Consider the following 15,630-nt stretch of genomic DNA (forward strand, 5'->3'; position numbering starts at 1 on the left):
GTGACTCCCAGATGGAGCAGTACCAGACCAGGGGCCACGGGAACCCTGTGTTGTGTGTTCTGGGGATAATACGCTCCCTTAATTGAGATTCTCCTGAGAAAAAAATGCACCTCTGTATTTTTAAAACGCCTGATCTCTCTTCCACGAACACAGGTAGCCTGCAAGCTTGTGACAATGACGTCCCGGGATCTGGGCTGATGCTGACCGCTCCCATTTCAAGTATGAGAATTAATTATGTAAACCGAAACCCTTTTTCCACCCGAGCATTTGCAGCACCCTTTGGTCAGGGCGGCGTTTCTTACTGTGCACAGCAAGTGTCCATCTGAAAGAAAGCAGGGTCCAAGAATAACTCCAGGACTTCTTTTTTCCAGGCTCGCTTGGTATAGGCGTAGCCACTCAGGGAGCTCAGCAGCTGAGCGCCGGCTCGGAAGCTGGGGGTGTTGTAGGCACTGAACAGGGGCAGGGAGGGAAGAGGGTCGAGGTCAGAGACTGTGCCAAGAAAGCCACTTGATGCATTTCCCATAAGCTAGTGTGCTACCTACGGGCAGGATACCTGTGATTGCGCAGGTACGGAAACACATAATAGAGCAAGCGGGAGATGAGCGGCACCGCCTTCTCCTTCTCGTCACTTCGATAAACCATGTCCAGGAGAGAGGCCAGGACCTACCGGAGCAGGACCACAAGAAGACAGAAACCTGCTGAAGCCAGCGACAGTGAGAGTCGGTCCTCAGGGTGGACGTCACCTCCCAAGAAAAGTCTGGGGTGCAGCTTGGGGCCAAGAGCGACTCCCGAGCTCCCCTGCGAGGGGCGGCCTGCCTGCACAGAGCGTGGAGCCGGCCGTCGGGCCCGCGAGGGAGGACCGGTAGGGGGCGCACTTACATCTGCCAGGAGAGACAGGGCCTGCACGCTGTATACCGACGGGGCGGACGCGGACACCATTGCTGCAGCCGTGGCGGTGGCATCTGCTGACAGAAAGAGGCAGCTGTGTTTCAGTCACGAAGGCTGGGCCCCCATTCACGCCTCGAAAGCATCGCATGTACGTGTGACGAGTCCCTCTTCTCACGTGGAGTATGCAATGTCCTCCGTTAGCGTGCTCGACTCCACAGTAAGCATCTGGGCACTGTGATCAAGGGCGTCAGTGCCGACTCACTGTCTTCCTCCCCAGCTCTCTGCTCTGAATCGTTCTCGGGGCATCAACGGCCCCTTAGGTGATCCATCTGACAGCTCGGCCTCTGCGCCCCCTGACCCTCTTCTCTCTTCTGACAATCTTACTCTGCACCAGCTCTGTCGTCTGTCACCATCACACCCTTGATGTCATCAATTTCTCAACTCTCCACTTCCAGCCTCCTTCTCTGACTATATCTTATCTTTCCCGGGTCCTCGCACAGGCCACCAAATCCTTCATCAACTCCTCCAGGTCTGCCCTTCTCTGCCTCCCCACCTGCACCCACGGTCTGCCTTCTACCTGGGAAGCATCCCGACTTTTGCTGTTCTCTCCCTCTGAGGCACTCACCTGGAAAAATGCAAACCTGGAGAAACCCAAAGTTCGGCCTATGCAGTTCTGTGTAGGTAAGTGCTCTGGAGAAAACCAAACCACGAGACAGACCTCACTTTCCCCCATGACCATGAACCTCAAAAAGAACCTGATGGCTACCAGATGTCCCACCCATGGACCTTGGTGGTATGCTGGCTTCCCTTCTCTCCAACATAATTCAGATCCTCCTTCGATAACTATCAATACTCTCCCCTTGTCAGCTGGTAACCTCATTCATATTTCATGGAGAAAATTAATGGAAACAAACAGGACTCTGTCAGTTTGGCCACGATGAGTTCTTAATCTACAACATATATATCTGTGTTCTCTGCCTGGTCTCCTGTGTTGATAAACATGCCCCTAGCTCCTATGGGAAGACCATAATTCCATTTATGACACCAACCCTGGCCCCATGGCCATCAAGGGTTTTGCTTTCTAACTATCCTTTCTCTCTGTGGTATTTATTTCTTCTCTGCTGCACTGTTGTTTTTCTGTTTTTTTAGTTTGTTTATTTTGAGAGAGACTGAGAGAGAGAGAGACTGAGAGAGAGATAGAGAGAGAGAGAATCCCAAGCAGGTTCCATATTGTCAGTGCAGAGCCTGACACAGGGCTTGAACCCACGAATAGTGAGATCACGACCTGAGCCGAAACCAAGAGTCGGATGCTTAACCAACTGAGCCACCCAGGCACACCTCTGCCGCACTGTTCGGTCACCACACAAATATGTGTTGGCATACTCCAATTTATTTATTTTTTCTTTTTTTTAATGTTTATTTATTTTGAGATTGGAAGAGAGAGAGAAAGCAAGCCGAGGGACAGAGAGAGAGAGAGAGAGATGGAGGGAGAGAATCCCAAGCAGGACCCGTGCTGTCAGCACAGAGCCTGACATGGGGCTCGAACTCACAAACTGTGAGATCATGACCTGAGCCGAAATCAAGAGTCAGAAACTCAACTGACTGAGCCACCCAGGTGCCCCTGGCATACTCCAATTTAAAAACAAATCAAGTAAGAGATATTCTTTGGTCTTTGGTTCTACTTGGTTACTGTCCTATTGACAAGTGAGCTTCAGGGAGTTCTCTGCATTCATGCCGTCACTGCTGTCTCCTCCCCCTCCTTTTCTCCCCAGCCTCTTCTCTACCTACTCTGGTGTTCCCAGCCCAAAGGCTTCCATGTTGTTGAGCCCAGTGGGTCTCTGTCCGACTTGCCTCCATTTCTTGGCAGTCTTCCACTGTGTTATTCCTCCCTTCCTCTGGAAGCACTCTTATGTTTCTGTGACCCTATGCTCTCTTGGTTTTTGTCCAATCCCAGTGACCACCTAAGTGTCTTTTCTGGCTCTTTCTCTGACATCTCAAATTTAATACTTGCAAAACCAAGCTCAATTTCCTGTTCCGGAATGTTATTTCAGTCTTTTCCACCTCAATAAATTGTGTAAGCTAAAAACCAAAGTCATCCTTGATTGCCTTTTTTGTTAACCACCACATCCAGCCCGTGAGCAAGTTCTGTGGACTCTGCATCTAAATCAGTCCACCTTTTTGTATCGCCCTTGCCTCTAAGCCAACACTGTCTCTTGCCCACACCACTGTGAAATCCTTTTAGTTTTTAATTTTAATTAACTAATTAATTTGAGAGGGGGGTGGAGAGAGCATGAGTGGGGGAGAGGGGAAGAAGGAGAGAGAGAGAGAATCTGAAGCAGGCTCTACACAGCACAGAGCCTGATGCAGGGCTCGATCCCACGACCCTTGGATCATGACCTGAGGCAAAATCAAGAGTTGGACGCTCAGCGGACTGAGCCACCCAGGCACCCCAGCAGGTATCATTTTCTGACCCCGTGTACCTACCACACAGATCTTCCTCAGCATCAGATTCTTCTAGAGAGATCTGAGGCTGGGCCTTCACTTCCAGGTTTCTACTTAGCCAGCTGGTTTGTTCCAAGGAAGAGCCAGCAATGTTCCCTACAGCTTCTAGGATTTTTTGAGTGACTTCCTGAAAAGAAGAAAGGAAGTTAGCTCAGGAAAAGACGCTGAAATGCCTAAAACCACACCATTTGGTAGAAACGTTAACATAGGTCACAACTATGAACCACACAGGTAACGTGAAGTTTTCCAGGAACCATATTAGAGGGTCAGAGGAAACAAGTTCACAATTTCTAACCTCATATACCCAAAACATGATCGACACGTAATCAATATAGAAATTATTAATGAGATTTCACACTCTTTTTTTGCACTAGACCTTTGAAGTCTGATGTGCACATTCAATTCAGACCAACCACATTTCAAGTGCTCACCAGCCACAGGCGGCTAACGGCTACCATACTGGCCATCATGGGCATGCCACAGAGAAACAGGAAGTTATAGCTGCACACTGCCATCTAGCAGATTTGTTTCCGGTGTCTTTGGGGCCATGGGTCCTTGCTAGAATGGCATCCTTCGATAATTTAACAAGAAATAAAATTAACTGAATTAAGTTGACTCGATGAGGGTGAAGTGAGGAACGATTCATATCAGGAGTATAATCAGTAAAGAATCTGGCCAAGTAGCTGGGATGGAGGCAGAAATGCTGAGCCCCTTTCTCAAGCCAGCACCATCAAGTCTCACCAGCAAAGACTGGCTGCACATCCTTGCCGTCTGAGAACGGAACAATCCTGACATAGACCGTAAGCCCAACTGGTGGGCTGGGGTGGTCAGGCACAGAGCGAGAGCACTGCCAGTGGGAAGAGGGGCACACGTGAGGGAGCTACCTTCAGCGAACCCGGGCAGGGGTGCGGTGTGGCCGACGGTGGCAAGAAAGAGCAAGAAAAGAGACTGAGGGCTCGGAGGGTATCCCACTTCCCACGCAGCGAGTGGGCAGGGAAAAGGTGTAGGTGTGCCTTGAAGCAGGGGTGAGGAGTTGGGGTGTCAGGGAGGCTGGGCATCATGAGATGGGAGCAACCAAAGGGAGCAGGGGTGAGGCACACCAGCTGCCGTGACCCCCGAGGCCAACGCTACTGCCAGAACAGACAGAAGGCAGGGGCGCGCTGTAGGTAATAGGCCACGAGGCAGGTGGCCTTGAGAGGCTAGTCTGGGAAGTGCTGTCCAAGTACTGGTCGTGCAGCGTCAGCTTTCTTCCCCACAAGTGGAGGCCACGCGGGTCCCTGGGTTGTCTAACTAAGCCTGACTGTGCTTTAAACCGTGCTCCAGTGGATCAGCACTGGAACCGGAGAGACCTTTCACAAAAGCCAGGGATAATGGTCAGCAGTAACATCCCCAGGGCTGTAAAACTGATACACTAATCCTTCGGTTTAACTCGAAGCCATGGCTCCAAAAGCCCCTCAACCAACGATTCTAATGGTTGCAAAATCGTGATTTCCTGACCCCGCCATTCCGTTTGTAGTTGGCATTTTACTCTAAGGCTTCCCTTCTCCTGGGGTGAGTTTCACCTTTACTTTTCTTAGGTTTTTGGAAACTTCCTGTGAGCAAATACTGCTTAAGCAAGGAGGGGCCAGAATGGTTTCAAGGACAGAAATCCATGTGTACGGAGTTGCTGTCCTAACGCTATGCAGGAGGCGTCTCCACCTCTATCTGTGTGCGGTTGGGGGGAGGGGGCATCGTGTCAATCCCTAGCGGACTGCTCAGGCCGGACGCAAGAACTTCAGCAGGAGACCCTGGCCTGGGTCCCTCGAGCCTCCGAAAGACAGTAACGAGGGAAGTGAGACGTGACGACAAAGATCTAAGAGCCGATTCTGCCCAGTGCTGATTATCCACGAGCACGTCCTCTAAAGGCGGCCACTACTCCTGGAACGGTGGCATCGCCACCCTTTTCACACACAGACCTGCAGGTCTCTTTGGTCCTTCTTGCTTTCCAGGTTGGGAGTTCTCGTCACAAAGTCGTTCAGCATGCTGTTGAGAGACAAGCAGCTTCAGACTAAGAATGTTGCAGGAACAAGATGTATTCCGGCAGGAAAACACGGTGACGTGACTGCTGGGGCAAGGTACCTGAGAAGCAGAAAGTATCCAGGCGGAGCTAGATTCAACTGTACGGATTCCTTCAGCACGCCCAACAACGAAGGAAAGTTCTCTTGCAAGGCCGTGACTGGGAGCCTATGTTTAAAAAACCAGGAAAAAATAACCCGACGGTGAACAAGTCAAAACATACATTATAAGCACATTTTAGGTCCAGGCAGTTGGAAAGCAGAGGGCATATGGCCTATCTGACTGACCTCTTTGTTCTTGTTCAAATTAAAATACGCACGGGCTACATTTTTGTATTCTGGCAAGAACCTGGGGAGTCTGGAGACCAGAAATCCTGCTGCTGACAAGTCAGATGCTCCCAGTTTCCTGTGTATCAAATAAAGGCCTTGAACCAGAGGACTGTCTGACCCCTTGGGCCAGTCTAGCTCTAATATCTGGTCTTTCCAGTGTCGCAGCCATCAGCCCACAAGGTCACCCGCCAGGAGCTGATCTTCAGTAGTTTTCATGGTGAGGCCACATAGCGCGACAGGCCGCAGCCCAAGGGCCCCAGGTTCAAGTCCTGAGCCACCTCAGCAGTGCCTCCCCTGCAAGAGGAGGAGGATGGAAATCTGCAGCTGCTGACGGCTCATGGGTCACTGAGACCACCGTAATGCTGAGACCCGCCAGCATTACAAAGCACAGCAGTGACCACCAGGACGGACGTGACCAGCTCCTCTTTAACCCCTGGAAGAAGGAACTGGAGAATCGCTTGTGGGCGAAGTATCGACAGCGGGTTCGAACTTAACCCCAGACCCAGGGACTCCTGGGACTATGACGCTCGGATCTACCCGCCTGTAGCCGTGGGGGTGGCAAGCTGCAAGAAGCTTGGCCCGAAGGCCTTGTTAACCAAGGAGCTGGGACCTGGTTGTCAGACTGCCTGACCGTGCAATTCCCGCCACACGAGAAGGGGGCTATGTCCCCCACTTCGCCTTTGTGACTGCGACAGAGGCAGCCCCGCACGGTGGGTCCGGTAAGGCTTCCCTTCCACCTGGGGAACCTGCTTCAACCTCCCCTGTAGCAGAGGCTGAAAACAGACACGAAGCTCACAGGCAGAAACCACAGGAAAGCACCGAGGACTCAAAACAATCACTTCTCCTTTTTCTAAGTCTTTAACACTTTGACGCCGAATGTGAAGTGTTCAAGGGACAGCACATGGATTTTACAAAGTCCGATTAGATCTCCGGAGAAGAAGGAAGAGCCTCAGGGCATTCATTCTCACACCTTGGGAAGAAACCAGGCAGGACACCTTCAAGGTGCTTTCTGAACTAAGGCTCTCCAGTTGGCAAGAAATGCAATTGGGAGTCATGTTTACAATCAGCGCAACTGCATCTGTGCTGTGATTACTGCGATTGAGCGAAGTTTGTGAAGGGTTGCCTTACCTTTGGATGAAAGCATAGCAAAACTGCAACACAGGGATATCCACGAGCGGCGCTTTCTGAAAATGAAAGTGAAACCAATTACTCCAAGTTGGTTAGGAAATAAGGTTAAAAAAAGAATTAGAATACAAAACGAAAGAGAGTCTATATCCTCACAAAGAAAGGATTTTAGCCAGAGTCTCTCAGATGGGATAGCACACGTGAAAGCAGCCCCCAAGTGTGACAAAACGCATGCACACTGTGAGGTCCCAAATCATCACCGCCCTTCTTACCAGACTTCAGGGCGAGTCCCCTCCAGGCTTGTAACAAGTATTTGGGGGAAGCTGTGGTGTAATAAAACTCTGGTGGCCCAAGTGGACCCTCATGAGTGCGTGCGACTCACTACCGACAAGAGACAATAAAAAGTTCTAATTCTTAGCTCAAGGAATTCCCTCAAACCCAGCCCAGACAACTTCCCTACATCCCAAGGGGTTGGAGCCACTTAGAAACTGGTTTTGAAAACATATTTTTTTTCTCTTCTTGCTTATAAAAAGCTATTTGTGGAAGTTATGGAAGTTGAACTGATTAACTAATCAATAAAATGTAATTTTGTTGTTTGAACAGTCAAAAACCAGCCAGCCAGATGAGATCTAATGGGTTTTTTTAATGTTTATTTATATATTTTGAGAGAGAGCAGGCACACGCATGAGTGAGGAAGGAAGAGAGAGAGAGAGAGAGAGAGGGAGAGAGGGTCACAAGCAGCTCCACACTGACACAGGGCTCAATCTCACAAACCTGGAGATCATGACCTGAGCCAAAATCAAGCCCGACACTCAACTGACAGAGCCACCCAGGCGCCCCCTCGTGGTTTATTTCTAGCCCACGAGTTGCAGATACTTGTAGAATTTCAAGCCACATGAAGGAACAAAACTACAAGGGCCTGCCTGGTCCACAAAAGCCGTCACAGAGCCTCCTTCCGGAGGACAGCTCCCTCTGGTTCTGCAGCTGTAGTGCTGAGGGTCAGTTTCCTGACACCTGAGACTGGCTCAGAGTTATAGATGCAAAGTCACCGAGGATCTGACAGTTTCTCCAACCCTGCTCCTCTCTTCAGGGTTGATTACTTTAATATTTATGTACCAGAACGAAAGACGACAAGTCTCCCGGGCATTCGAGGGAGGCCCCGGGGGCAGACGTCCAACACACGCCGTGGACGTCTCCCATGACATTTCACAGCTGATCCCTTAAGGGCTTCAACAGCTCCATCATCCGGGCCTCGTGGCGCTCATGTTTAGGCTGGCTCGTCTTCTTTTCCCAACTAGAACACAGCTGACTGAGGGCAGACACGGTTTCACTATTGAGGATTCCCTACCCCCGAAGCACAGTTATCTTCAGTTTTGGAACGAAGGAAGGGCACAGCTGACTGGCTGGAGGACCTCGCAGGCCTGTGCCACGTGCCACTGGCTGGAAGACCACTACCCTGTGCCACGTGCAAGGGGGGCCCTTCTGGAGGAAGACGTGACCAGAGGCAGAGTTGTGCTCCAAGACAAGCAGAGCTATGAACATGGCCTAAGACCTTCTTGGCCAGTTTTCTCACATACAGGGTGACAAATGGCTGAGAACAGTGCTTATTCCAGGGTTCAGTTTTTGTTTGCCATCCTGGGTGAGAACTTTAAAATTCAAAGCTATATTCCTTTGTTATAAAACTTTTTATTGTAATAAAGTATACATAAAATTTACCATTTTAACCATTTCTTTTTTTTTAATTTTTAAAACCCATTTATTTAGCTTTTGAGAGAGAGAGAGAGAGAGAGAGAGGGTGGGCAAGGGAGGGGCAGACACACACACACACACACACACACACACACACACACACACACACAGAATCCAAAGCAGACTCCAGGCTCTGAGCTGTCAGCACAGAGCTGGATGCAGGGCTCGAACCCACAAGCTATGAGATCATGACCTGAGCCAAAGTCAGACACAACTGACTGAGCCACCCAGGCGCCCCTCATTATAACCATTTCTACGTGTCCAGTTCCGTGGCGTTAAGTTCCTTCACAATGTTGTGCAGCCATCTTCACCAGCCGTCTCCAGGACTTTTTTATCTTCCCAAACTGAAACTCTGTCCCCGTTCAACAGTAACTCCTGTCCTCTCTCCTCCCACTTCTGGCAACACTACTCTGCTTTCTGTCTACACAACTGAATATTCTAGAGACGTCCTATCAGTGGAATCCTTTCACTTTGGTCCTTCTGGGACTGGCTTCGCTTGACATGTCCTCAACGTTCATCCGTGTTGCAGCAGGTGCCAGAATTAACTTCCTTTCTAAGGCTGAGGAATACCCCGTTGCATGGATGCACCTGCTTTGGTTTATGTAATCATTCGTCGATGGATACCTGGGGTGCTTCTCCCCTTTCACTTCTGTGAGCAACGCTACTACAAACACTGGTATACAACAAATACCTGTTTGAGTGAAACTGTAATTTTATTTATTTTATTTTATATATTTTTAATGTTTACTTCGGAAAGCGAGAGCGTGTGCGCATGCTCAGACGTGCGTGTGAGCGTGGGGGAGGGGCAGAGAGAGAGAGAGAGAGAGAGAGAGAGGGAGACACAGAATCTGGAGCAGGCTGACAGCTCAGAGCCTGACACAGGGCTTGAACTCATGGACCACGAGATCTTGACCTGAACCGAAAGTGGATGCTTCACAGACTGCCCTACCCAGCTGCCAAAAAAAAATTTTTTTTTTTTTCAGTAAAACTGCATTTTTAAATAATCACTTTGTCCGTTCCACTAGTTTCCATTTAGGTAATTATTCTTATACTTTTCCTAACAATTTTAAATCACTTCATAGAATGCAATTATTTCAAGGCTGAAATAAATGCCTGCTTTCTATCAAATTAATGAATTAAGAACAAAAACAGCTCCTATGCTTTCAATGAGGCTCCCCGCTTTGGTAAAAACAAAAACCTCTGGGAAGCCTGGCTGGCTCGGTCAATGGAGCGTGTGACTCCTGTTCTTGGGGTTGGGAGTTCAAGCCCCATGTTGGATGTAGAGTTTACTTAAAAATAAAATCTTACCAAAAAAAAAAAAAAACAAACCCCAAGTGGTTTTGTTTCAAAACCACTGTATGTGACTGCACGAGGCCTTGGGCAGCAAGGACTCCACACCCGCTATGCAGAAACGGCCTGCAAAACCATAGGAGCCTCATGGTCCCATCCTAGCTCTCTACACACCACGGCTTCTGCTGCAGCCAGATGAAATCTCTTCCTTCTCAGAATGCCTCACATGAGTCCTGTCCTCTGACCCATTTTTTTTTTCTTTTATGTAAAAATTACCAAAGTTTGAATTCTGGTCAGAGCTCTCTTCTCCACCAGGCCTCCACTTTGGCCCACGAGGACTGACTTTCAGCAGAAATGATCCCGTCCATCCCCCACGCTAACCTGAACAAACACCACCAGGGTTTCTAGCAGCTCAAGGTGGTGTCCCTCAGGTGATGACCCCAGCCCCCTTAAAATGCCCGCCCAAGAGAGTTCAAGGCTGCCAGAACAATCGACCATGTGCTCAGTCGGCACCCAACAGGCTCCTGGCCTTCCTTCTCAGAGCATTTATTAAGGAAAGTGTAGTTATAAATCCTTCCTCTGTCCTTTGAGATGCACATACATTTCTTACAACAGGACTGTCTTCCTCAAGGAGCTGGGAGCCGTCCTCTGGAGTACCATCATTGGGAAAGACAGGCCCTTGTCTCCCAGTCTCCGGGAGGATAGGAGCCTACCTTCCATGAGCACCGGTCAGCAAACCCAACAGCCTACTCACAATGACCGATCCCCTTCCCCACTTTGTTGTAATTTTCTACTTCCCTGGCTTTGCTGGAGCCCCTGCTCCTTCACGCTTCCTACTCCTCCATTTCTCAAAGAACTCTGTTACCTCTGCACAGATCAGAACTGGGGTCCACGCTCTCCCCTAACACGGTAGCTACGGAATATAAGTTGGCCTTTACCACCTTCAACTAGTGTCTGGCTTTGCTTCTCTTTGATGCCTCTTAGGCTGCTAGTTCCTCGAGGCAGGTGTCATTTCCTCTTTCTAAAGGTTTTGTTCAACTTGGCATACTGCAGGCACTTGGTAAGAACCCACTCCCAGGCAATGCGTGCCGCAGCAAGGAGGGAACGATGAGAGATGGCCGCTGACCTCCGGTGGTTCCCACCTTCAAACAGGTGCACCAAAGCCCTTTGGGCACACTTCACGTGGCCTCCTCCAAGCCCAGCAAAATACCTCCATGCCACCCCCCAGGGAATCCTAGCTGCTCCTGAGACTTCTGCTTCCCTTCCAAACACAATTTATAAGACACAGAGACAGGAGGGCGCCACGCATTCATCTGGAAGATCCCCAGGCTCCTGACCTCGTCCCCTCGGATTTGCGGCGGCCTCTTCACCACCTCCTTTGCCAGGTGAAGCACCGTGTCTGTCTGCAGGGTGCTGAGCGCACAAATCAAGTCGACAAGGGTCAGCTGGGATGTGCTTGCCGCCGGGACAATCTGCCAAGGAAAAAAATAGTTCCCTTAAGGCTCACAGAGAGAAAACAAACATAAGAACAATGCACAGAAAGTCTTCTATAAGAGCTGCCCCCAGAGAAAGAACTTTGATATTTTAAATAAATATTTAAACAAAAACTGGGTAAAGGACTCTCTTGGTGGGGACAAAGAGTGAGCTAAGCATTTAATCACTGTGACAGAATTAGCATCTGACATACATTAGGAATAACAGGTGCAGTTGATGATGGGGCAGTGACACTGGTACGTTCAAGCTCAGAAAGCATTTATTTATTTATCAAAAACAATTTTTTTCAACATTTATTTATTTTTGAGAGAAACAGACAGAGTGTGAGTGGGAAAGGGGCAGAGAGAGAGAGGGAGACAGAATCTGAAGCAGGCTCCAGGCTCTGAGCTGTCAGCACAGAGCCCGACACGGGGCTTGAACTCATGAGCCATGAGATCGTGACCTGAGCTGAAGTTGGACACCTAACTGACTGAGCCACCCAGGTGCCCCAGAAAGGATTTATTTTTTAAAGTAATCTCTACACCCATCATGGGGCCTGAACTCACAACCCAAGATCAAAAGTTGCATGCTCCACCAACTGAGTCAGCCAGGCACCCCTCAGAGAGCATTTTAGAAACAGATACACGTAATTTGAAGGAAGCAGGCTGACATTGAAAGGGAGCCCTAGAAGTATGAGGATGGTAACAGAGAAAACAGATAAATCAGATTCTTGATGGTTGGCCTTGGCAGGAAATCCCAGGGATGGGAGACACATCTTTTTTTTTTTTTTTTTTTTTTTTTTTTTTAATGTAGGGCTTGAACACAGGGCTTGAACTCACGCCCCTGAGATCAAGACCTGAGCTGAGAATCAAGAGTCAGATGCCCAACTGACTGAGAGCCACCCAGGTGTCCCCGGAGACATATTTTTGATGTCGAGTCTCTATAATGTGGCTACATGCACTTGGAAGGATCAGACTTACCACCAGTGAATACCCCACAGGTGCTAAGCTGGGTGGCCTGGGCCACCAAGCTTTCATGCCTCCTCAGGGAATAGGAGCCTATGTTGGACACTGAGATAGTGTCCAGGGGGTGGGAAAGACCCTCTGAGGGAGGTGTGACGTAGGAACCTAGATGGTCAAGAGAGAAAAAAGGAAGAGGCTTGTGTTGGTTTTGCAGAAATAAACCAAGTCCCTTGAGGACTGAGTGATGGACCACAGTGAGTGGATAAAGAATGGATGAAATGCAAAACGAAGTTATCTTTGGGAACAGGAACGTGAGGATTTGAATCAGGTATAAATTTTTGTAAGTACTATTTTTACAAATTAAAAAGCCTATGGGTCCTGGGTGATAATGATGTGTCAAAAAGTAGGTTCCTGACTGTAACAAACACACCACTTTGTGGGGAGGTGTTGATAATGGGGGACACCATGCGTGTGTAGGGTAGGGGATACTGGGGAAATCTCTGTACTTTCCCCTCAATTTTGCTGTGAACCTAAGACTTCTCTTAAAACAAAAAGTAAAGTATCTTATGGTTTAAAAACATCTATAAGAGGGGCACCTGGGTGGCTCAGCTGGTTAAGTGTCCAACCCTTGATCTCGGCTCAGGTCATGCATGATCTCTGGGTTCATGAGTTCAAGCTCCGCGTCAGGCTCTGTGCCAACAGCGTGGAGCCTGCTTGGGATTCTCTGTCTCCCTTTTTGTCCCTCCCCTGCTTGCGTATACACATTCTCTCTTTCTCTCAAAATAATCTCAAAAAGATAATAATAGAAAAAAGTATTCTATATTCCTCACAGAGAGATCCGAAAGCAGAAGCCAGGGGTAGCTCCCCACCCGCCCGCCTGCCCGCCCGCAGTCCCAGCTGGAGTGAGACACGCCTGTGTCATCTACGCATTTAAAGCAGTGAAAGCACTTCAGCGGTTTCCCAAGCCGGCCTTTAACACCACCATCACTTGCATGTGACTCTGGTGATCCTGGCAGAGCAAGTTTAAATACAACTTTGATTTTTAAACTCTACCTTCATCTTACTGAGGCGTTTAACCTTCTTCCTGCTCCATACTGCTGCAACAGCAGCTGTTAACTGAACTCCCAGATGCGCCGTCAAGGGGTTCAAGAAGTCTAAAATTTTTTGTCGTATGGTCTAGAACACGGGAAAAAGAAGAGTTATGGCAGAGTGGGGCCAGGGCCACTACGCAGTGCCTGTAACGCAAGGAGTAGAAGCCTGCTAGCTGGCCTCCGGAAGGCTGCCCCGCAAGCCCAGCCCCAGTCCGGTTCCCTGGTCACATGCCATCAGAATGTCCTGCGTTTCCTCTCACTGTTTCTCGTCATTACTTTTAAACTGGAGGGTAACGGCTGTGTCTGCCGTGAGCACAGGGACTTCTTCCATCTTGCTCACCGGGTATAAACAAGGCCCAGCACACAGCCGCAGGCGCGCAAATATTTGTTCGAATGAATTTACTGAGCACGTACTATGCCCCTATGCCTATATTTAATATCATTTACTTATTTATTTATTTATTTATTTATTTATTTACTTATCTATCACTTTATATACAACGAGCACATGAGCGAGATATCCTCCTTCCTGGGTCCTGGGTCCAGCCTCAGGGCTGCCTTATCAGATGTATAACTGACTGCAAAGCACTCACTCCCTCTAGGCCCCAGTGTTCTTGTTCCTAACTTGGGACTAATAAGAGCACTTACCTCCTATGTGAGGGCTAGATATGCTAATAAATGTACAGCACTTTGGACGGTGTGTGCTTTCAACCAAAGAAACTCCAGCACAGAGAGCCTAGTGAACTTTCCCAAGGTCCCAGGGAGCTGAACCCAGGCTCCCCAGCTCCCCATGCTCTGAACCAGTCCACCCAGCCTGGGCTGCTGGATGCCTGAGTGAGCCCAGAGGTCACACCTGGCACTGGGTGGTCAGCAGACACAAGACATGGCCAGATAATTCCAAGCCGCCATACCTGGCAAACAGAGACTGAGCCATGTGCCCGGATGCTTCTAAGGCAGAGACCGTTAGAATTGGGGGAGAGCTCAGTAAACCAGAAATACTCTGGGCTTTGCATTTCTCGTTTAGTAAAAAAACTCAGCGACACCCTAAATTCTGCCTTGACGTGCCCATGTGTCCAAGGCAATATTAAAAGCTGGACATAAGAGACAAGCTGTGTTACAGAAATGCTTGAGAGCAATAGGAAAGATCTTTAAACCCCCAGAAACTTCTAGTTTAAAAGAAAAGGGCGAAAGGAAAAAAACAGGTTAAAAACTCACAAAGCCTTTTAGTCAGGAATAGGAAAGTTATTCTAACAAACTAACTGGAGGCTTCTATCTCCGACTTATGCCTAACTTGGGTTTCACTGAGCACACACTGATTATTTATGTACATATTCCTGTACGTACTTATTTTTGGTGGGACAACACAAGACAAAAGAAATAATCAAACCACAGAGGAAGTTCTCTCACTTTGGTGGTTTTAAAGTAAACGGAAGAGGATCCCTTCGTGGCTCCAAGGAGATCGACGGGTCTCTTGTGAGTCTCCTCCTTTCTGAGAACATTCCAGAGAAGGGCCATGGTGTTAACGATTCGAGGCAACTCTTCCAGAATGGCATTCTTGGCATTTTTCAAATTGGTCGGATCGCTTACAGCAGTGGTCTAAGAATTGGAAATGAACATGAGTCTCGGCTGCGTGTGTGGCAGAACTAGATAACCAGAATCCGGTGATCGCCAGGGCACCGGTAGGATGGGAGTCTGGGCCGTAGCACTCACACCTCTGACAAGTCCCACAGGCAGGGATCTGGAAGCAAAATGCTTCCCTGTGCATTTCAACCCATAGCCTTCTTTCTAAGAGGCGCCCCTGGGAGTCCGAGGCCCCACGTCACAGACTCCTTTGGTCATCCGGCCAAAGCAGCAGCTGCATTCTAAAATTTTAATCCCCAACAGGTCAGAGCAACTAACAGCTAAAATGGCTTCAGACTGCAGATTTCACAAACGCCATGAGGTCAAGTAAAAAATATGTCCGAGAAAGAGGACATTTTATCCCATTTGGTTATTGATCTAACACTGGGCACTGGGAAGGAGCCCCAGGGAACGCCAGAAGAACAAACTACACTTGTTTACTTTCACACAGCCTTGTGCATGCATATTTGCATATGCACTTCATTTGCAAGCATACATTTGCATACATATTTTCATTACTCACATGTGCTGCACATTTCTTATTTG

The 15,630-nt window shown here is 48.8% G+C and overlaps 1 protein-coding gene across 4 annotated transcripts in view; it reads right to left on the reverse strand.

Moving 5' to 3' along the window:
- The window catches only part of DOP1B (DOP1 leucine zipper like protein B), a 96,851-nt gene that overhangs the window by 15,489 nt on the left and 65,732 nt on the right, over positions 1 to 15,630 (reverse strand). For 3 of the 4 annotated variants that reach the window (XR_008422416.1, XM_053903090.1, XM_053903088.1), the window contains exons 20-29: positions 14,872 to 15,060; positions 13,427 to 13,549; positions 11,276 to 11,410; positions 6,903 to 6,958; positions 5,509 to 5,613; positions 5,346 to 5,412; positions 3,373 to 3,517; positions 880 to 965; positions 554 to 663; positions 303 to 449 (exon numbers count right to left, since the gene is read on the reverse strand). Coding sequence is in view for 3 of the 4 variants with exons in the window: in XM_053903090.1 (XP_053759065.1) it covers positions 303 to 449; positions 554 to 663; positions 880 to 965; positions 3,373 to 3,517; positions 5,346 to 5,412; positions 5,509 to 5,613; positions 6,903 to 6,958; positions 11,276 to 11,410; positions 13,427 to 13,549; positions 14,872 to 15,060 (1,163 nt within the window). In the remaining variant the exon portion in view is untranslated. The remainder of the gene's footprint in view (positions 1 to 302; positions 450 to 553; positions 664 to 879; positions 966 to 3,372; positions 3,518 to 5,345; positions 5,413 to 5,508; positions 5,614 to 6,902; positions 6,959 to 11,275; positions 11,411 to 13,426; positions 13,550 to 14,871; positions 15,061 to 15,630) is intronic. The other variant, XM_053903089.1, reaches the window with a different exon arrangement.

This window comes from Panthera pardus, unplaced genomic scaffold, assembly GCF_024362965.1.
Source record: "Panthera pardus isolate Hobbes unplaced genomic scaffold, ASM2436296v1 HiC_scaffold_16, whole genome shotgun sequence".
NCBI lineage: Eukaryota > Metazoa > Chordata > Mammalia > Carnivora > Felidae > Panthera > Panthera pardus.